A 22507-nucleotide genomic window follows, 5' to 3' on the forward strand; every position below is an offset into this window, starting at 1 on the left:
TCCCCACAACTTCAGGCTGCCCTCAGTGGCTGCAGGGGAGGGGAACAGGGGCTTGATCTGAGCCCCACGTCCACACGCTCCGTCTACAGGGACTATGGGGAGTCAAGCCCAGCCCACCAGAAACACCCATCGCGGCGCCCATGTGCACAGGACTGCATTCCCCGGTGTGGAACTCACTGCAGGGGCTTCATAAACACTGAATGAATGAATGAATGAATGAATGAATAGTGTGTTTCCAGGGACATCAGCTCCCTTGGTTCTGGTTAACAAAGCAGTGGCCCACCCCAGCCATTCATGGCCACAAGGCGGGTCACTAAAGACCATCCCTGAGGCCACCTTGAAACTTACCCACCTGTCTGGTGACAGAAAGGCAGGAAGGCACACACGGCCGGAGTGAGGTGGTCCTGTGATCCACCAGGGCAGTTGCAGGGTCTCAGATGTCCCAGCAATGCCAGGACCCTGTCCTGTCCCTCCTTCTAAGTCCCCCAGACACGGTGCTCAAGAGATGGCAGCCTCAGGACAGCCCACCTGGCAGGACACAGGGGTCCCCTTGTCCTTCAGAGGTGAGGCAAGACCTCTGCTTGGAGTCAGACTGGAAAAGGATTTGGAAATCATGGATGTTTCCACCATCTCCACTTACTGATGAGAAAACTGAGGCAAGAAGAGGTTAAGAAATGGGTCCAAAATGACACAGCTGGTAGGCGGTGAGCCAGGCGTTGAACTCAGGGCTGTTTGATGCTCTTATCCACAATCTGCCACCTCAGTCTCCCAATGTGAACAATGGGGAGGCTGGACCAGATAGTCTCTAAGGGGTCTCAAATATAAGGTGATTTCAGGGGAAGCCAGAAGGTCATCTCTGCGGGGCATCATCACCCCCACACCCTTATCCCCTCACTTCCCAAGTGTGTAGCTTCCTCCCCAGCCCAGGACACTCTGCTCCAGTCAAAGAACAGGGAAGGAGAGGTCCCCTGCGCTCCTGCCTTTGATGGGTGGGGGAGGACATGGGGAGAGGGGGAGCGAGGGGCAGAGATGGGAAAGTGGTGCCTGGCCACCCTGCCCATCCACACCTCCACCCACCCAAATGCCAGGGGAAGTTCATGGAGAGTTTACAACCCTCCTTTGTCACAGAGAGCGGCATGGAGCCATCAATCACACCCTTAATTTACCCGCGTCACTTTCCAGAGGAAAGCCGCCCCAGGAGCAGCCAGTCGCGCTTCCTCTCTCACCCACTTGACGAAGATTTCATCTAATTGGTCCATGTTAAATCACTCCCAGGATTGCGATGGGCCATCACCCCACTGCACTGGCTGGCGGTGGGGACAAGCCAGGGGCCCTCCTTGCTGTGGGCAGGACAGTTCACTGAGGGCCTTTCTGGCTTGAAGCCTCTTGAAGGGGCCTCTGGGAAACCTGGAGAACCTGGAGAGGGGCCTCCTTGGAGCGGGGCTGGGGGAGGAATGTCAGAGATGGAGGAGGGTCCAGCCAGGATGGAAGGGAAGAACAGATGGAGGGTGCCAGAGTCACCTGGCTCCCCCCACCCTCCCCATCCCTGGATGCCCTGGGGAGTCAGGCATCTCTCACCACCTCCATCCTCCTTATGGACACAGACTGGGCCCCCCTCCTCTGTCTCTCTCCCTCTAGCCTCAGGGCCTCGGAGACCCAGACGGCTGCCATAAGCCTTGCTCTGCACTGCCTGGCAATGACCCCCAACTGGAAATGCTGGAAGCACAGGCCATCTGGGAACCACAGCTGTGCTCCCCCCTTTCCTCCCACACACATTTCTCCAAGCACAGTAGGCTTTGTACACACTGTTCCCTCTGCCTTGGATGCTGTTCCTGCCTCATCTGCCTGATGACCTCTTGGTGGTCCTGCTGATCCCAACTCAAACACCACTTAGACTAAGTTCCAAGCACCCTTGGGCAGGAGAGGTAACCTGTCCCTCCTCCGCCTGGCCTTCCACTGTCCCAGCACAGGCCTCCAGTCTCCTCGCTACACTGTCCTGCCTTTATCCATGGGCAAGAGGGTCTCTGACTGTCCTGCAAGCTGCGGGGGGCAGCTGGGACCACATGTTTATCATCTTTATACCCCTGCCCAGCAAGCTCAGCACATGGCTAGGGCTCAGCAAATCTCTTTGGAATGAATGAATGAAGATTACTTGCTTTAATGCGTGGCCAGAGGTAAGCCACAGGCCAGGACAAATTCCCAAAATACTGAAGGCTCTCCTGGGCTGTCACTTGCTCAGGGGAGCTCACCCTGATGTGACACCAATCCAGGGCTGCATGGGGAATTCGGCACCAGAAAGAGCTGCAGAGATGATTCGTCCTCCTCATCTAAGTGATGAGCAAAGCCAGGCCCAGAGGCCCTGGGCAACTGTCCCAGGGCGACTGTCCCTGGTACCCAGCGGCCCCATCACCAGCAGGAGAGTCACACATGACCCCAGGGGCCTGAGGAGACCTGGAACCTCCACAAGGCTGACCTTGATGGTCCGTTTGGAAGCCTGGGTGAGTGAGAGGCGCCCCAAGTTCCTGTCCCCACCTCCCCCGCCCTCCCCGGAGGCTGCTGCCTACATGGCCACGCTTACCTTGCGCTTCTTGGCGCGGCCCTCGGCCTGCAGGGTGCGGGTGCAGCGCTGCACGCACTCGGAGAAGCTAAGGTTGCTGTGGTCGGCGCTGTAGTCCAGGTCGGCCAGCCGCGCCAGGGACAGGATGTAGTTACAGGCGATCCTCAGGATGGCCAGCTTGGACAGCTTCTGCCCGTACGAGTAACACGGCACCTGGGGAGTGAGGAGGCGTCAGGAGGGGCTGCCGGAGTCCCTGCTGAGCACGACCCGGAAGGGCACCTTGGCCAGGCAGCTGTGAGCCACTCACAGACACTGCACTGCAGGAGAGGGGACTGCGAGGTGGCAGAGGTGGCCTGTATAATCCCGCAACCCAGATTTCATTCCCTCTTCTGGGCCACCTGCTGTCCCCACACACACATCACAGTGCGGCCACTCGCAAACCCCAGGAGGCATCCGCATTCCCACCTTGTGGGGGGCCACGCGAGGCTCTGCTCTTCCCCAAATGTCAGTGAGCACGGAGCACAGCAAGGCCCCTCCAGGACGGAGCTCCGTCCCCGACTCCCTGAGAAGGAGTCTCTCAGAGAGAACAGCTGTTTTTCAGCTCTGAGAGTCTGTTCATTCATTCAGTGACATTTGTCTCGCTGGGCCCTTGGGGTCCAACAATGAATAATAATTCGTTTCTGTCATCAGAGAACTTACACTCAAGAGGGATGCTATAACGTTATCCCAGAGTTAGGCACCCGGGACCCTGGGAACATACCAGAAGGCAAGTGTCAGTGCTTAGCCGGGAGACCCACATGTCATTGGCTTTCTCTTTTCTCGTTTACGTTCTGCCCTCTGAGCCTGGATATACAACATGTGCCTAATAAACGGAGCCCCAACCAGACTCGACACACTTAACATTCATCACCAGCTAGACCTTCACTAACTGCACAGGAATTCATACGGGGTGAAGAGACGGGGTCTCCAGCACTGCCCACCAGTGTTCCGGCGGCGTGAGCAGGAAGTTACAAAGACGGCAGCAGAGTTCTGCGCCGTAGCGTGGAGACGCCACCACAAAGCCCTTCTGACAGGTGCGGACCGAGAGAGCCCACCGCTGCTCTGACGCGTCCTTCCCTTCAGATGAGGGCCCTAAATGCAGCAACACATGAGCCTTACTTTAAAGCTCACTTTGTAGTGACATGGAATGGGAAAGAATCTAAATATACACACACATATGTATAGTCATGTGTATGTATCACTGAATCACTTTGCTGTACACTTTGCTGAAACTAACACTGTAAATCGACTACACGTCAATAAAAAATAAGAATTAAACAGTAAAAGCTCACTTTGTCCAGGATCTTCCTTCCTCTAACCTCCCCACCCAACCCTGCACCAGGGAAGTAAGGGTGCTTGCCCCTGATGATTCCCTAACAGCCCCGATCTGTCCTTAACTCCTGATTACTGTGACTCACTGAACGGTCAGTCTCCCTGGCTGCCGTCAGGGGAAGGCCTCTGTGTGCAGAGCCTAGCGCAGGCCCCGCCCACAACAGGCCTCAGAGGGGCTTGTTGAAGGAGGGAATGAATGAACAGATGAATGATCTCCCTGCATGTTCACCAGGCATCTCCAGAGTGTTTAGAACTGGATTCAGAAGCTGTTCTCTCTCTGACGATGAAGATGTAGTTATTTGGCGAAGAGTTAGTTAAGCCCGCATAACTTTTGGGCACCTGGGTTCAACTCCTGGCTCCAGCTCCTCCCAGATACAAGACCCTGGGCAAGAGACGACCTTTCTGAGCCTTAGCGTCCTCATCGCATTGTTAACAGGACTGACCTCACAGCATGGTGAGGACTAAAGGAAATGGTGTATGCACTGCGCAGAGTAAGGCCTGATATAATTCAGCAAAACTTTTCCTATGGTGGGTGTTGCAGAAGGTCTCCAAACAGGGGCTCTGGAGAGGGTGAGAAACAAGAGATCTGGCCAGAACATAGCACCTGCTCATCCCTCACCCTCTGGGGATCCAGAGACCCCAGTCCAGGCCAGAGGAAAGGTTTTCTGTCACCTTTCCATATCCTCCAGCAGCCAAGGAGTCACCCCTCACCAGGCCAGGAAACCCAAGGAGGGGCAGGGAGGTGACAGAGGGACCACCAGCTCCTAAGCATTCCCTCTTCCCCCCCAGCCCCGGCGACAGCTCCAAACCCATCCAAGAAAAGCTCAGAGAAAAATGCACTTTGCCTGTTCCCAACCAGGGTCCAGAGAATCCTGCTTTATCAGCCTGAACAAATAAACAAGATCTGTAGGACAGAAAGGTTCCCGGGAGTCCTGGGGCAGGGGCAGGGTTAGGGGGTCTCAGGGCTCAGCCCAACACCTCTGCCTCCTCTGTGCCCCAGGAGGGAGTGCCTGCCTGGTTGAGGCTCTGGACACACGGCGCGCAGCTCAGGGACACAGGCCCTAGTGTGCTGTCACCCAGAGGCCACGCTGGGAGTTACCAAGGCCTTGAGCCCTTGGCCCCTGGGCAGCTGAGCTTCCCTGCCAGTAGGGGGCAGGGATCTAGGGCAGGATCTCCACGTGGGTGTCCAGGGTCACCAGGGGACAACAGATGAGGGCAAGGCCAACCTAGGGGCTCCCGTGCCAGGTTCTGAGCCAGCTTTGTCCCAGATTTGTCACTCTGTCCCATTGCTTCTCTCAAAGTCCAGGTCTAACAAGAAAGCCATCAACTGAGTTCTGGTTGTTTACCTGGCTCTGCGACCACTATTTACAGGTAGTTTTATCCCACTGAAACCTTCTTCAAAATAAAGATTGTTACCCCACTGACATATGAGGAAACAGAGAGGTGACATATTGGGCCCCAGGTCATTCAGCCGAGACGTGGCTGGAGCCAGAAGTTTTTCTGTCTATCGCCCAAGGAAGGCAGAAGGCCACCGGGCTCTCCCAGCAACACAGGGGACACCAGGGACAAATTTTGGCCACTCACTTCTCCTCCTCTCACTCCCCGGGGGGTGTTCCACAGCTCCCCTGGCTAATTCCAGATCCTCCTGGTGCCCACGCCCCAGGATGCAGCAGCCTGGAGCCTGAGAGCCCAGCTTGGAGGCACCCTGGCCAGTGAGGGTCTAGCAACCAGTTCTGATTCTTGGAGGTCAAGGTAGGGCAGAACAAGCTAGTCTGAATCCCAAGGACTTAACAGTGGTGTGATTTTGGACAGGCACCTTCACCCCTCTGAGCCTTAGTTTTCTCATCTGGAGAGTGGGGATAACGCGTGTGTACCCTCCATGACTGCTGGGAACAGATCACTCCTTGCTGTTTCTCGTGACCTACTAAGGCCAGGCAGAGGACTGGGTGTTTTGAGTACATTTCACCTCTAAACAGCCCCATGAGGTAGAAATGAAGACTTTAGAGAGAAGCATTTGATGCCTGGGGGCATGAGAACTTCCTGTATCTCTCAGATGATGAGCGATGAGCTGGGTTTTGAACTCACACCTTAGCTGGGCTCTTTCCAATCAGCCAGAAGCAACCTCTTGGGGCGTGGGTGAGCATCTATAGCCCAAGGTGGGGAGGTGGGCAGCCCACCCTTCTGAGCTGGGGATGGAGAGTGCTGGACTCCAAGGAACCCAGGCCTTTGTGTGTTACCTCTCTGAGCATCCACAGCGAGCCACCAGAGCCCAGCCCCCCCCACTGCCTACAGAGGACCCCCCAGCAGTCGTCTGCTCGGCCTGGTCAGAGGACACAGGCCAAAGGAGGTGGCAGGCTTGCTTGGCTCCAACTCCTGACAGGCAGCCCAACTTCCAGGAAAGTAAAAGGACCTGCCTCGTGCTCACCCCTCAAGAACTGTTAAGCTTCTGGGAAACAGGCATGGGGATTTTCACAGACCCCTATGTCCCTAAAAGATTCCATCCCACTTACCCCAAGCTGGACCCTCCTCTGGCTCCAGAAAGCAGAAGAGAAAGAGCCTGGGATCCTGAGGACCACGCTCCAGTCCTGGCCGTCCATGTGATCTCAGGCAGGTCCACAACTTTAGGGGACCTCTTTACTTACCAACAAAACGGGCATCAGAATACCTGTTACCGCAGAATGAAATCGTGGGCAGATGTAGGAGATGCTACAGAGAAGCAAAGCCAGGACCCGACCAGCCAGCGCAGGGGAGGCCTCGAAGACCTCCACCCCCCGTCTCTGTGCCAACACCTACCTACCCTTGGACCCCGCTCAAGACGCCCTCCTGCCAGCCCACCAAGATTCCTGGACCCACTGAGCTCCGACATCACTGCATCCTCACTCGATTCCGCTTGAAATCCAGCGAGTGCTGCCTCCCTGCGGCAAAGCCACTTCACAGAGCTGGTCAAGGTTCTTGTCAAGTTCCATTTAGACAAAGTCCCCACCAGCTACACAGCAATGAGGCTGGACCCAGAGAACCCAGGTCTGAGCAGTTCAGAGCCATGGCCCCGGGGCGAGATGGGACAAATCCTGGCCACTTGCTCTGCCTCCCTGTAAGCGTCCTTGCCTGTGAAACAGGGAGGCAGCCCTACAGAAATGCAGACAACAGGCCCAGTAAGGCACGTGGCCCAGCGCAGTGAGTCTCCACCAACAGCTGCCCTGGTGACTGTGGGCACAAGGCAGCAGAAGAGAGACCTCCGTCACCCCCTCCTGTCTGGAGGCAAGCAGACCTGTCCCTCATTCCCTGAGGAGGGGTACACAGGCTGCGTGGAGGCTCTGGCCCCTGGCATCCTCTGGGGTCTGAGATTGAGGGAGGTGCTGGGCTGGGGGTGCCATCTTCATGCCCCCTCCTGGGCCACCCTGAGTCCACTATGGAAGAGTCCTTGGGACACTCCAGGGGAAGCAGAGGAGGGGCCCATGGGCTGGGTACCTCCTTAATGAAGAAGCACCTCGGCGGGTCCTGAGGGCTCCTCCCTGCTGCCTCGGGCCTCCGCCTGGCTAGGCTGCCATCCCTCCATTCACACTTCTAAGGAAGAGAGGAAATCTGCACGCACACCAGACGCCCCAAGGGTGAGCACGGCCTGTGAGCCAGAGGGTTCTGCCAAGAGGCCGAGGCCCGCAGCTCTGGCCCCTCCCCTCCCCCCCCCCCAGCAAGGCCAGGCTTTCCCTTGGACCCCCTCCCACCTGGCGCGGAGCAGCCCCGCACATGGGCCAGGCCCAGCTGTGCACACATGGCCTTCACATGAGGCGACAGGGAGGGCCCCACGCAGCTGGGCTGGTGGCATGTGCTGCGGCCTGACCATCTGCCCTGCACACCCACCACCCGGGGCCTGGCTGACACACACACCCCAGACCAGAGGGCCTCTCTCTCCCCAGTTTGCGCTTCCATGGCCAGGGAGCCCCCCCACCCCCGTTCCCCTCCTGGTTAAGAGCATGGTGGGCTGGATGACACAGGAGGCTGTGTGGCTTCCCTGGGCCTAGGAGCCGGGGCGCTGGAGCGACTCGCTGACTCTGACTCGAATCCGGGCTCTGCAATGACAGCGGCACACATCTATGGCAGGCTGCGACCACACCAGGCCCGGGGAGCACCCGCACCCCGGAGCCTGGGGAGTGAGTGGCCAGGGAGGCGTGCAGCGCGAAACCCGCGAGGCCACATGCGGCAGAGAAAGGCTGTGAGACTGCCACCGACTTACATGAGTCTCTGAAGCTCAGTCTCACCATCTGTGAAACTGGGGGTGGGGCTGGGGTGGGGGCTGGAAACACCTATTTCGTTAAATGAACTAATACACATAACACACTCAGCACAGGCCCAGCACAAAGCAAGTCTCCAATAAATGGTAATTTCTATAATCGTTATTTAAATGGTTATGGAATTCTTATTTACACATCTGTCAAGGCCTTTGCCCAGCACTGAGGGCTCTGTAGATGCTCAAAAAATGTTCATTCCTCCCACGGCCCCCATTCCTTTTTTCATTCGCTCTTTGCAAAAAAGCTGTGTATGAGGCCCAGCATTGTCACCATTTTCCAGCTTTAGCAGCTAAGGCTCAGAGAGGGAAAGTGACTTGTCCAGGGTCACACAGAAAGCATACAAAAGAGGCATGACTCAAACTCCAACCTCTGGACTCCCCACCCAGTGCTCTTTTCATGGTACCAGGAAGCTGCTTAGGGAAACCAAGCCCCAGAGCAGAGCTACAACTGCAGAACTGACCTCATTGGTGCAATGGCCAAGGCCTCATTTCAGACAGAACCATCGTCCTTCCTTCCCTCCTTTCCCAGGGCCCATTTCAAACGGTCAAGCCTGAGCCTAGATCCAGAGCCACAGCCAGTCTGGATAGGGACACACACACACGTACGTGCGTGTGTGTATGTGCATATGCACATGTGTGTGCCTTCTACATGCCCAGAGGAGGAGGGAGTGCGTCAGAGACATAGGACTTTCCCCATTGGATGGGGACTGTGTGATGGGGACATAGTGAGTATGGCCTCAGCCCAGGCTCTGGGACCAGAAGTGTCCCCGCTGTATTTCTTTCCTCCCAGACAACAGACAGGTGCCCACGAGCAGCGTTTACGGGGAAGGGACAGATGGTTTGGGCACGGGGGGAACAGCCAGTAACAGGTGCTTCTTGCACTTGTGTGTGCTCCTGGGCACGTGTACTGATCGTGTGTATACAGACAATTGTGTGTACCTGCGTGTGTGCGTACACTCTGAATTTGTCCCTCTTACACAGAACTTCCCCACAAGAAGGGTAGAAGTGAAAGGAAACCAGGATTTACAGTCTCATCTCAGAGCGAGCCATATGCATGCCCAGCTTCCAACTATTAATGGCACTACAAGTCGGGGTGGGGAGCTCGCAGTGCGAATACAGATGACACTGTGAGAAGCACTGGCATTCGAGAAACTTCTGTCATCTTCCCTAACCCACCAGGTGATCTTGGAAGAGTCTCCTTCCTTCTTTCTTCATGTCTCAGTTTTCCATTCCATTAAGTGGGCTAATTCAACTGACAGGGATGTTAAGATCAAACAAAATGGAATTTATTATTGAAAGAAGTTGAAGCCACTGGACAAATGAGATGTAGCTGAGCACACAGAGCTCATGAACATTTTCTCAGAACTAAAAGAGGCAGCCAGAGGAGTAAAAAGGACCCTGAAGCAGCAGCCAAAGGACCTAGGTGTCAGCCCTACCGTGCTACTCCCCACCTGTGATGCTCTGGGCACTGCCCCGATCTGAGAGGGGTTTCCCTAGCTGCAAGGTGAGCTGGTGGACAGGCATCTCTCTGCCATCTGATCCTTCCATCCTGGGGGCGGGAGAGGTGGCAGGATGCCCTACTAGCTGCCACTGTCCCCAGGCATTCAAACACAGAGCCACTGCCTGAGGGTGAGACTGAATTCTCCACTGAGCTCACTGTCCAGAATCCCAACATAGGGTCAGTAACAGCTATCTAACCCCTCCAGTTCACTCCATCTCACTGACCCAAACCCAAGTGAGACACTTTGGCTCCAAAGTCATAGAGCCTCTTTTCCCCAGGAGTTCAATTCCCCTCCCATGGATGGACACAGGCACCTTGCCTGCCCTACCCACAAGAGGAAGAGGAGAGTGTGCTCCAGATAGAAGATGATGATTTCTGAAACCTTTGCGGATGGCTAAAACACAGAGAGGGTAAGCAACTTTCCTGGAGTCACACAGGAAGTCAGCTACAGCGCAAGCAAAAATCTTGCCCATTCAAACCAGTCACATCCACCCTCAAACCCCTCCTTGTGCCCTGGGGTGGGGGGCACTTACCATTCTCTTCTGAGATCTCTCTTTGCTCTAAGAAAATGAGCAGCCTAGAACCCCAGGGCAGTCTCAGTTTCGGCCGAAGTGGAACTGTAAAACTGCCGCTCCCCACTTTAGGTATTTCTTGGACAAGTATTTTTCCCCGTCCCCTCCCCCCACGCCATCCCCAGAAGACAGTGTCTGGTGAGGACAGCCCCAGCCCGTTCCAAACTAAAAAGCCCTAACCCACCCCAGAACTAGTTTCTGAAGATCCTCCAAACAACCAGTCCCCTCAGCAGCCCTTCCTGCTTCGGCACGGGGTGAAAGGCAGCAGCGGCGGGGATCTCCTAGGAAGGGCTCTCTCCAGCCAATTCCGGAGGCCGCCCCGCGGTGGGGGGGGCGCAGGCTTGTAGCCCCGATTCTTAAGGACACGAGGGGCAAGGGGTGAAGAGCTTAGAAGCAATCTGAATGCAGGGGCATCCCTGCTGGGGGGTGGGGGCTGAATGGGGAGTGGTGACAGACTTCCCCCGGAACGCGGGACCCATATATTCTGGCAAAACCAGGACCGCCCCTCCACAGCATTCGGGGCCTCCGAGACCACGCCAAATTGCCGGAAGGGGAAGGGTCTTCCCCCACTTCCCCGCCAGAGACAGATTCCCACATTCCCCCTCTCCATTCCCCACCGCGCCCAAGGGACTCCGGGAGACAAATATTGTCTGCCATAAAAGTGAACTATGAGGGCTGAAGTCAGACGCGCAGACAGGGTCACCCCGGGGGGATGGGGGTGGCTGTAACCAGGGCGTGCCCGTGCCAGAGATCTCGAACCTTCATCACCGCTTTGCAAACTAAGATCTGTACCAACGCTGTGGCAAAGGTCACTGCTCCAGGGGGACCCAAACCTGTCTGGGCCTTGGGGCCAACAAGTCGGGGACAACTTGTCTCTTACCCCTATCCTCATCCTCCCTAAAATGCCCCCTCCACTCACCCACCCGCTCCCGCAGTCATCCCCGGGCGCAGTGAGAGTGTGCGGCTGGGAGCTGGTACCTGCTTCCTGAGCGCCTCGAAGGCTGCGCTGATGGTGTGTACCCGCGTCCGCTCCCTGGCGTTCGCCAGGAGCCTCCGGGTCTGCTGCAGGGCTTTGATCTCCGAGGAGGCGGCGGTAGCTTCTCCTGGCCGTTTCCTAGGCGACGCGGAGGAATCCGGGTGGTTATTGTAAATTACGTGTGAAATTGACGAGTAAGAACTTTCCCCAGGGCGCGTGGGGGGCGCGGGGCGCACTGAGGACTCCGGGGGCGCAGGGGGCGCCGATGGCGCGGGGCGTGCAGGCGGTGCACACAGCAAGATGCGGGGACGCAGGCCAGGCTCCCGAAAAGGCTGTGCCTCAGGACCCCCAGGTACCTGGCCCTGGGGCGCTGAAGGCGGCGGCGGTGGCGGCGGCGGCGTGGGGAGTCCCGGCCCCACTGCGCCCAGGGCGAAGCCGCGTTTCCGCGCGTCCAAGACCTCCGGCGCCCGGGCGCCCCCGCGCTCCCCGGCGGTGTCCGCGCCCCCACCTGAGGGAACGGCCGGCGCCACCCGGGCTGGTACTGGGGCCGGGACCGGCTGCAGCCGCTGGGTCCTGTCCCGCAGCCCGTTGGTGGCGGTGGCGCCGTGCTCGGGCGCTTCCAAGTCCAATCGGAAAGTTTTATAGCCGTTCGCGCGCCGCGCCGGCTCCTTGCCTTTCCGCTTGAGCTTCTTGAGGCCGTTCAGCTCCTTCACACACACGGTCTTCCACGGCCCGTCCTCGAGAACCGGGATGTGCTTCATGGCGCGGGCAGCGCGCGAGGCAGGGGCGTGGGGCTCCCCGGGACGCGCGCCCGCCGCGCTCGCTCTGCACGCTGCGCGCCGGCTCTGCCCGGGCGGCCGCCGCGCTCAGCGCCTCGGAGTCTCCAGCTCTCCCCCTGCTCGCTCCCTCCCTCCCTCCCTCCCTTTCTCCCCCACGCCCGGGGCAGCTGCGCCGCCGGCTCCGCGAAGCCGCCGGGCTGTCCTCTCCCGGAGCGCTCAGAGTGTCATCTGAAGTCGCTGCCGCCTTGCCAGCATTTCTGGAGAACGCCCGCTGCGCTCCATCTGTGTTTGTTTAGCCTCAGTTTACACAGAAGCCCAGTTCGCGAGATCAGTCAGCGCCGCCGCCCGGAGAGGAGGCAGCTCCCGCCGCCGCCGCCTCCCCAGCCCCGGCCGCCCGAGCCGCGAGCGCCTTTAAAGAAACAGGAAGCATTTTTCAAAACAGCTGGGCTGCCGGCCGCCTCCTTTGTCCGCGTCCTCTCTACCTCCCCCTACCCCCATCCCTTCTGCCCAGAACCTGCCTCCTCTGGCTCTCCCTCCACGCCCCCTCCTCAAGTCCAGGGCGCTCCTCTTTTCCCAGAGGACAGTCTGCTCCCGGCACGTGGCTTCTGGGCCCTTCGGCTCTTCCCCAGATCAGAGCTGGGCCTTCTCTACCCGGCCTTGCTGACCTCTCGGTGCCGCAGCGTCCACCTTCCGCACCCAGCACCTCCAGGTCCACCCCTCCACTCCAGCTTGACAACTGAGAAAGAAACAGAACGGCGACTTCTCCTGGGGGGGTCGATGAGGGAAGGGAAAGGCTCTGGGATTGCCTGAGACCCTCACTCCCCGCGTCCCGCAGCCCCATCCTCTCTGTCACTTGCTGAGGCAGGGAGGCCAGGGGCAGAAGGCAAGCGACAGGGACACTGAGGCCCTGAAAGGGAATGTGTTTTCCGGCTGTCACGCACGAGTTAAAGAGGCCGAGCAGAGTGGAAGTCGCCTCTGTGCGACTCTGAAGTCACCTCACCCCAGGCTGCCGGCTAAGCGTGGATTTACTCATCTATGAAATGAGAAATTCGGAGAACATCGATGCCTAAGTCACAGTGTTGCTGTGAGGAGTTAAGCCCCAGGCACGTAGGAGGCTCTCATCAAATGGTAGTTTGGTTATTATTACTGTTAATAATAGAGGCGGAAGAGTGCCTGGAGGCAGATATTCTGGGTTCACATGTCAGCTCTGCCACTTACAAACTCAGTGATGTTGGGCAAGTCACTGAACCTTTCTGTGCCTCCATTTCCTCATCTGTAAAATGGAAGTAATAATTGTGCCTTCCTCCCTCTGTGTCGTGAGGACTAATTGAACATATATATGTGAAGCGTTCAGAGCAGCCTGGTACAGAGGGAGAGCTTTGCAGGTGCTCATTGTCATTGGCAGGGGACAGAGGTCAACTCCCCAGTCCCCTGGTCCTCAATGCCATCCCACTGGAGATTCTGGAAAGAAAAGATCAAACCAGCGGGCCCTTGCCCTCGTATGTCTCCCGCCTGTCTCCCCGCGGCTTCCCTGAACATGAGCACATGGCTTCACTCTTCACAGGTCCTTTTTTGTGACAGTTTCTCCTTAAGACGATGGTAGGTGCTTAAAGCAGTTTGGGAGGAGAAAATGGACCCTTGACTCTGGCCTTGGGCCCTGGCCTCTGTAGCCACTGGGATCTTCATCTTTTTGGTTTCAGTCCTTCACTCCCGCCCCCAGACCCACCAGACCTGATGGGGGTTTTCTTGTGAAAATTCAGGGCTTATTCTCAGTCTGGAGTCCCCTCTGTCCTCTGGGGAGAATGCCCTGGGGGTGAGAAAGGGCAGATGGCACGGTGGTCTGTGACATACAGGGCCCCCTGGGAGGTAGGATAGGAGTCTAAGCAGAAGATTGAGGGGCAAGAGCATAGATTGTGCTAGACTTTTCAACTATCGAGCCCCATGACCGTAAGCAAGATAGCTCATCCCACTGGGGTTCTGAATCTGTCCTTGAGAATGATATTTCTGTCCAGCCAAACTCTCAAGGTAGCTGGGGAAGTAAAAGAGACCACAGATGTAAAAGGACTTTGACATAAGGCTTCAAAGACACATTCACACGTTCACATTCACACAGGGACAGATACACAGAAATATGCAGTTTTCCGATGGCCGTAAATGCAAAATCTCATGTTTTCCACCGAGATGGGTCCCAGCATCATAAAAGTGAGGGGCCCCCTTCCCTGGACACCCAGCATCTTCCCAGACCTTCTCTCTCTCCTGAAAACCAAGGGTGTGCCCCAGAGAGAAGACCCCCCCCTTTCCTGCTGTTTCCTCCACCAGCCCAGGACCCTCTGCAGAGCACGCTCTTCTCACCCTTTGATGGCTGGCTCTTTGGCTGATCATCACAGCCCCCATCCCTCTTGCTGGCCTTTGGATGGTCTCACTCACAACTATTGCTGCCACTTGTCCTCCACTGGGTCCTGTCTGAACCCCTGGGTTTGTGAGCTCCTGAAAAGCCACAGTTTCCTTCCTCCCTGTCTCCAAGAGTCAGTGGCCAGGAAACCTTTGCTGAAACACTCATGCCCTCTACATTCTCCAGATCCCAAGCAGGGGCTGAGACCCCAGCTTGCTCACTCCTCATTGATCTAGCCAGTCAGCAGATCTAGGTACTGAAGCCAAGCTCCCCTTTCCAGAGCTGCTATGGTACTCCCTGCGCCTCAGTTTCCTCCTCCGCAAAATGGAGATCATAACATTGTGCCTCATAGGGCTGGCATGAGGATTAAGTGAGGCTGCATGTGCAGAACTGAGCATGGTGCATAAAGCCGAGTGAATGGTGGCCTTAAGCATCCTGGGTTAATGCAGCTGCCCTCGCTTCTTGCATCCCAGCATCTGCCCCCAGGCTCAGGCTGCACTTGCAGCCTGGGGTGTCCATGGCTAGATGGGGCATGTGGAAGTCTGGCAAGACTGAAAATTGTCCCTGAAGAGGCCAGGCTGTTCTCCAGGAAAATCACGTGTTTTGGTTGAGTATCCAGGGCTCTGCTCATGCTGATCCTGAGCCCATCACCAATTCTCCCAAAAAGAGGAGAAGGTCACTGAGATCCCATGGGGTGGAAGGAGGAAATAGGAGTGGACAGGAGTGGTCAGCTGTGCTGGGTGGAGGTAGAGTGGGACTCAGACCCAGCTCCTGTCTCCCAGGACACACTCCCTCCCCCCTCACTATGCTGCCTCTCCTGCGGGACCTAGGGGTTGGCATCAAGCTAGCCTAGGAGGCTTACCAGCTGTGTGGCCTTGAGCAACCCTTTCACCTCTCTGAGCTGCAGTTTGTTTTCCGTGCGTTATCCCCTTAGTCGTTAAGACTGAATGCCGTGTATCAGAACAGGAGGCAAACAGGAGGGCCCAAGTGATGTGAGGGGTCCCTGTTTTTGCGAATCCCAGTCCACCAGGTGGCAGACCTTCAAAGACCAAGCTAACTGCCCATGCCTCCCCCCCCCCCCCCCCCCCCCCGCCCCAGCCTAAGGGCAAACCTGCCACCCAGGTCCCTTCCCTGAGCCTCTGGGAGAAGTGGAGACAGACTAGCCTGCCGGCGCCCCCTGGTGGTAGGACACTGTCTGGACTACACACAACATAGCCCTCTCCCCACAAGGATTTAGAGCCGAGTGGTGGTCCTCTGATGACAGTGATATGGATTTTGTGAATTCATAGAATTGCCAAGATAAAAAGGCTTTAGAGGCTCCAGGTGGTCTCACTTCCTGCTTGGAATGAAAACCTACGCCCAACATTAAAAATATCCCCCACTGAATCAAGTGTTTTGAGGTTACTCTGGGCTAGCCTGATAGTGCCACTGGGAGGTTCCACATCCCCTGGATGGCTGGTCCAGGGAATAGGGACAAAGCTAGAAAGGGAAGTGAAGACAAGAAAGGCTTAGGCCACTAGGAACAAACGCTAGAAAGCCAGGCAGCAATAATCACTACCACACGGGAAGTGAAATCAGGCTCTATTTCACTAAGTCCTTATAATGACCAAGGGAAATAAGCCCATTCTACAGATAAGGAAACTGAGGCTCTTAGATTAAAAAAAAAACTTACCAACAGACAGGAAGTAACAGAAGTGAGATTTGAACCCAGGTCAACTGACTCAAAAACTCAAGCTTTGAACCATTGTGCTTTGCTGCCTCCAGAGATGTCAATGACTAGCAACTGGGGAGGTAAGTAACTGGGCCACCTATGGGCCTGGCTTTTCTAGTAACCTGGCTGTCCCTGCATGTGCCACCAACCTCCCTTGGACCAGCTAGGGCCGCTCCAGCTCCTTCCAGGTCAGGGTCAGGGTCAGGTGGCAGGGCACTGCCTCTGGGCATGTGATGGCCTCAGGCATGTGGACCCCAGATCTCATCCAGACACTGGTGCCCTCCTGGCATTGCTGGGTAGAATCTTCCCAGCAATTCCTGAGTGCGTATGCGCCACCCATGGGTAAGAGCAGGGTGTCTCTGCAGTGACTGCTGTCTTCTTGGCCAAATGGGATGGACCCTTGGATACCTGTTACATGGAACTCTACATTCCTGACTCTGGAGTCCCTGTTTCTGGCTGTTCAGATTGTTCCAAAGTGGGTGTGTCATCCATTCGAGAAAGGGAGAAAGAATGGCCGTTAGTCTGCCAGGAGGAAACAGAACGCCTGTGATCAGGGCCTTCTGGAGTTGTGCTCATACCCACCCCGATAGGAACACCCAGGGGAGTGAGCAGAAAGTAGCACACAGCCAGCCTGGTGGCCCCGAAAGCCCCTCCCTACCCTTCAGTCAGTGTCCGCACAGCCACCATTAACCAGCAGGTTGCTGGATCCAGAGCAATGAGACATGCAGGCAGGGAGCTCTTCCGGACTCACTCTCCAGCCTTCCTTCTGCCTCCCTCTGTCCAAGTGACCATCTCGACTATGGAAAATTAAGAAAGCCTTCAGGGCTGGGACAGGGGCTGGATAAGGGTGCAGCAGGAGGGAGGGAGGGAGACTTTCAGCCCTCCCTCTCTGGGACTCCCTCTGGGATGCGCCAGTGCCACCTGCTCAGCTCGGATGGAGCACATGCTCTGTGGTCAGTGGAGCAGCTTCCCCTGCAGAGGGCGTAGCCCGAGGGGCTCACCTAGTCCTGACGCCTGTGGTCGGGGAGGCAATGGGAGGGTTGGGTCGGGAGAGAAGGTGTCCCACAAGCCCCAGGGAGAGCCTGGCATGACGGACAGGCTGGTGCCAGGTTTCCACACAGTTGGCCAGACAGCCTTTGAAACACAGGACACATCATGTCATTCCTCTGCTCAGAGCCTCCCAGTGACTTCCTATTTTGCTCCGGTGTGTTAGGGGCTGCCAGCAATCCTCTCCCTCTGCAAGTCTGGACAGGTGGCGTCTGCTTCTCCGCCCCGTGAACCTGGGCTGGCCTGCGACTGCCGTGGCTCACAGGGGCCTGCGGGAGCTGAAGGGACACTGAGCTTTAAGGCGACTATCTCCTTCAGCTTCCTGCCAGTGGGAGCCCTGGGGCACCGTGTGAGAAGTCCAGGTTGCTCTGCTGGAGCGAAAGGCCCCGCAGAGAGCCCTGTGGTGCCAGACCTGTGAGTGAGGAAGGCATGTGAACAGCCAGCCCAGGGGAGCCTCCAGACGCCTCTAGCCTCTGTCTGGCTGCAACCACATGGGGGAACCTGAGGAAGAACCGCCCAGCTGAGCCCAGCCAACCCACAGAACCAACCCACAGGGAACGAGACTTGAATTGTTGTGTTAAGCCACTGCACTTTGGGGTGGTTGGTTATGCAGTAACAGAGAACTGGAGCATTAGCGCAGGAACCAAGGCTGACATCTGGTCCCCCATTTCCTCTCTGACCTCATCCCTTCCATCCTCCCACCACTCGGTTTCTTGCTACTCCTTGAACTTACCCAGCAAGCTCCCTTCTGCCTCAGGGCCTTTGCCCTGGCTGTTCCCTTGGCCTGGAATGCTCTCCCCCCAGGTAGCCTGGTGGCTCACACCCTTACCCTCTCCTGGTGTTTTGATGTCACCTTCTCAGTAAGGCTGTCCCTAGGCACCTCATATACAATTTGTACCCTTCCCCTTCAGTATCTACCTCTTCCTGGCTTTAATTTTTCAAGCACTTAACCATCACCAGACACATTATATAGGGTTTTCATTTATTTTTCCTCCACCACTAGAATGTCAGCTCCATGGGGGCAGAAAATTTTGCCTGCCTTGTTCACTGCTTGTCCCAGCATCTAGAACAATCCTGGTACACAGCAGACACTCAAATATTTACTGGATGAACGAAGGCCCACTGCTCAGTTCAGACCAGGTCTTACTCAGATATTCAACCAGCTGCTTTGACAGAAGAAATCAGTGTGTCCAGAGACAGAGCTGATCACGTCCCAGGAATAGCTGCTCTGACCACCGGGCACCAGCAGTTGTGTCGAATTCACCCTCTCTTCTCTGGCTTTGGGTCTCCCAGCCTAATAAACTAAGTGGGGGACGATGGGTGCAAATCAACAGTCATTCATTCATTCATTTGACAGATGAAGCCAGGCTGCAGGACGGGGCTGGAACAGGCTGGAAGGATGGTGGGATTTGGCCAGGCAGATCACCTCCCTGACAACTGCCACGGCTGGCTCCCTTGCCCCCTCCAAACCTCCTCACTAAGGCCTCCCCTCACCACCCACTTACAGGTGGAACCGCCAGCCCCTTTCTCCTTGTCACACCCTCTATGGTCGACTAACGCTTCATGTCTAAGGTCCGTGTTCTCACCCAAAAGAGACAGGAAGTGGCAGGCAGGAGAGGCACCTGCTTGCTTACAAAGCTTAGCGAAGGTTCTTCCCATGAGCAGGTAAGACGGCAGAGGAGAGAGGGGATGGTCACAGGGCACCGCCCTGACTGTCAGGAAGTCACCAGGAAGTGAGGGGATGTCTGAGCCTCAAGGAGATTCACCCAAGGAAGCTACACTGCAAGCCAGGCTGTGCTGGGCAAGCTCACCCCCTAAAAGAACACGAGGGCTGCCCGAAGCAGCTAAGAGTCCAGGCTGTTTGCCTCCTCCGACCAGCCTCTGACTTGGCCCTGCCTTCTCTGGTCCTCTTCCCTCTCCCGGCATCACACTGTCCCCCAGATGGCCTCTGATGCAGAAGGCCCAGGGTCTTCTGTGGCATCTGCTCTGCTCCTCTCCAATGCCCTATGGGCTGTTTCAGCAAAATAACATTATCCGTCATGATAATTTCATGTTCTTAATACGAATTTTATCACCTTTTCCATTGTTCTTGTTAATTTATTAATTTCTGCTTATAATTGTATAAGAATTAAAAGCATAAAGCAGAAGAGCATAACTGTGTCCTCGGGCTCTGTGACAACGTGTCACCCTTTGAGACAGGAGCACACATTACCCAGGTTGGAGAAGCTCTGGGCTGGACGCTCTCGGAGTTTTCTTGCAGCTTTGATTTGCTGGTCTCGGAGACAAGAGATGTATTCTGTCCCCAGGACCAGGACCCTTCCCTTGGGCACCTGCTTCCCCTGTCTCCTGCCCTCAGCAAGCCTCAGTTTCTTCACCTATAAAATGGGAAGACTGAGGATGTGATAGCGCCCACCTGCCCCGGGATCTGAGCATCTTAGCATGTGTCTTAAGCCTCCTCAAGCCCCAGAGCACAGTAGGGGAAAGGGAAACCTACACTCATAAGAAAGTTAGCTCTCCTGCAGCCCTAACCCCTGTTGCAGGCAAGGAAAGCTCTGTCACGGCCATCAAGCCCACTGGAACACCGAAGCTGGATCAGCCAGGGGGCGGCCAGGGAGCGAGCCAGCAGCCCATTAGTGCTTTGCTCATCAGGACCTGGTTGTCAACAGCCTAACAAGACCTGGCTTAAACCAGTGATCTCCTGGGAGCTGTTACCAGAGTGTGATAACTCCTTCTTCTTTTTCTTCTTCTTCTTCTTCTTCTTCTTTTTTTTTTTTTCCAAGGCAAACAATTTTAAATTCCCCAAGGAGCACATTCCTTCATTGTGAAGTAGTCCCTACCCATATTCCCCAATCCCTCCAAAAAGAAAGGAAACAAAAAAAAAAAAAAAGGCCTGGCTGCTTCTTCTGTACAGGATCCTTGAAAAACTATTTTTACAGCTCTCTGAGAAAGTCCCCGCAGATGGCGGCAGCCGGAGAACGTGAGGGGGCAGAACGGAGCTGACGTAATGCACATTTATTAGCAGTGAGGAAAATGAAAAAGGTAGCGGCTACCCCACGGCCCAGCCCCAGGGCAGCGCCGCAGACCCGGGAAGCCCTGGGGACAGCTGTCGACCTGGTGGTCTCCAGACTGAGGCCTCAGGCACCTAATACGTTGCAATCCTAGGTCAGCACAGCTGGAGGGAGGCTTGGAGATCACCTAGGGCCCAGAGGACAGATGCCTTCTATCCTGCCTGCCAGATCTAATTGATTGGTAGGGGCTGCCTGAAGCCCTGCACTGAAAGGATTCTGAGGCTGCATCTGGGTCCCCTGGGAAAGAGTGCTGTAATCAATTGGCAATGTCTGCCATGGACAAAAGGGGAAGAAGAGCAGTATTCAGGCCATGTGTTGGCCGCTCCGGGTCTAGTCCAGCCTTCCCATTTTATTGATGGGGGAGACTAAGTCCCAAAGCCCATTGTTTGTAGGGCCTTTCCCAGCCTTCTTGGGGGGTCTGGCTGTTGTTGGTAAATGGCAGGGGGCCTCTATGTCTCCGAGGACCAAAGATGTCAGATCCAAAGACTGCCTTTGAAAAACCAAAACGGTTATTGGGTTTGGTTAATTCAGTCAGTTGTCTGTTTCCTGGAAATAACTGGTAAAAGCAGTCATCTCATGGAATTGACAAATCAGGTCGACCAATGTAGGTGATCTGGCAGGCCTGGGTGACCCCCACGCCAGTGTTTACCTAACACTAGTGCTTAGACGGTCAGAAGGCATCGGTAGGTGAGACTAACCAACAATTTGGCCACAGGACAATAAAATCCCCAAATGACCAGCAGAGTCGTTCTAATCAGATGGAGAACCGTCCACCTGACCTCTGCCCCAACAAGCTTGGGTCTAACCATTTGACCATGACTCTACTCCCTCGCCCCCATCTTCTCCTCCCAGCCAAACCTGGCTCATCTCCATCTCCTCTCCCAAGCCCAGGAGAGACCTTGCAATGGACCCTGCTTCCTCTGGCCCAGAACCCTTCTGCAGAGGCCCGGACGCCCCCCACCCAACACCTACACGTCAGTTCTGCCATCTTAGATTCTCTCCTTCCATCTGTGACAGCTCAAAGGCTGTCCAGACCACTCCTCAGGGAACAGACTCGCTATGCATCTTGGGAAGCACTGGCACCTCTGGGGTCCCTGACTTCACTTCTTGGGTCCTGCAGGTTGCCCTGGATAAATCCATTCTGTCTGGCCCACCTGGAGTGCATGCCCTACTAGGAGTAGCAGATAACTTCTAAGGGCCACCGAAGTGGGCAGTCCCACGGTGAACATTTGGGATGGGAAAGATCTTGGCATGTAAAGGGGTTTGCTGAGGAGTGTGGGAGGGGACACAAGTCATTGGTACAGTGAGCCAGGCTGTCGGAGAAGCCTGGCATAGTAGGACCTCTGGCGAGACTGCCAAGGGGCCCAGCCACCACCTACCACCTCTGGGGATGGGTGAGACGAGGCAAGTGTCCCTCTGATCTCCGAGCACTTGTCACACTTCCCTCTGGGAAGTCCACATTGGCATCTTAGATCCCCAACTTGAATTTAACAATTCTCTTTCCAGGGACAAAAAAATAAAAATAAAAAACAAAAACAGTCCCTTAACCCAGGGAACTTGGCTCAGTGGGAAGGGACCCTTGGTGGTGGAGAGAAGTCAGGCTCTGAGCTGAACACGGCTTAACACTTACAAGCTGAGAGCTTGGTCACATTCCCTAATCTCTCTGGGCCTCAGTTTCCTTGTTTGCAATTTCGGATAGAAAGCTCACAGACCCTTGTGGGCTGTTGGGAGGATTAAGGGCTCAGCACAGGGCTTGGCCCGTGGTAGCCACTAACAGTATCCTAAACATCCGCGCTTTCCTTTCAATGCCACACGTACAGTCCCCGACTTCCAATGGTTTGACGGGGTTTTCGACTTTACAATGGTGTGAAACTGATACACATTCAGTAGACCCTGTACCTGGAATTTTGAATTCTGTTCTTTTCCTGTACACGCGGTACAAGAGATACTCTCTTGAGATGCCGGCAGCGGCAGCCGCAGTTCCCAAGCACACCATCACGCCATCACCCAACCATTCTGGACCCAGACGACCTTCTGTTTTTCACTTTCAGTCCCGTATTCCATAACTTACATGAGCTGGTCAAATTTTATTATAAAATAGACTTTGTGTTAGACGACTGCCCAGCTGTAGGCTAGTGTACGTGTTCTGAGCCCGTCTAGGTAGGCTAGGCTCAGCTATGATGTTCAGTAAGTTGCTTGTCTTAAATGCATTCTCACTTAACAGTAGTTTCAATGGGTGGTGAGTTTA

The 22507-nt window shown here is 55.8% G+C and overlaps 1 protein-coding gene across 3 annotated transcripts in view; it reads right to left on the minus strand.

The window, feature by feature from the left end:
• The window catches only part of ATOH8 (atonal bHLH transcription factor 8), a 31527-nt gene extending 18608 nt beyond the window's left edge, over window positions 1-12919 (minus strand). For 2 of the 3 annotated variants that reach the window (XR_012502923.1, XR_012502922.1), the window contains exons 1-2: window positions 11265-12919; window positions 2579-2770 (exon numbers count right to left, since the gene is read on the minus strand). Coding sequence is in view for 1 of the 3 variants with exons in the window: in XM_010958937.2 (XP_010957239.2) it covers window positions 2579-2770; window positions 11265-12023 (951 nt within the window). In the remaining 2 variants the exon portion in view is untranslated. The remainder of the gene's footprint in view (window positions 1-2578; window positions 2771-11264) is intronic. The other variant, XM_010958937.2, reaches the window with a different exon arrangement.
• Window positions 12920-22507: the final 9588 nt, after the last annotated feature.

The sequence above is a fragment of the Camelus bactrianus genome, chromosome 28 (assembly GCF_048773025.1).
Source record: "Camelus bactrianus isolate YW-2024 breed Bactrian camel chromosome 28, ASM4877302v1, whole genome shotgun sequence".
NCBI lineage: Eukaryota > Metazoa > Chordata > Mammalia > Artiodactyla > Camelidae > Camelus > Camelus bactrianus.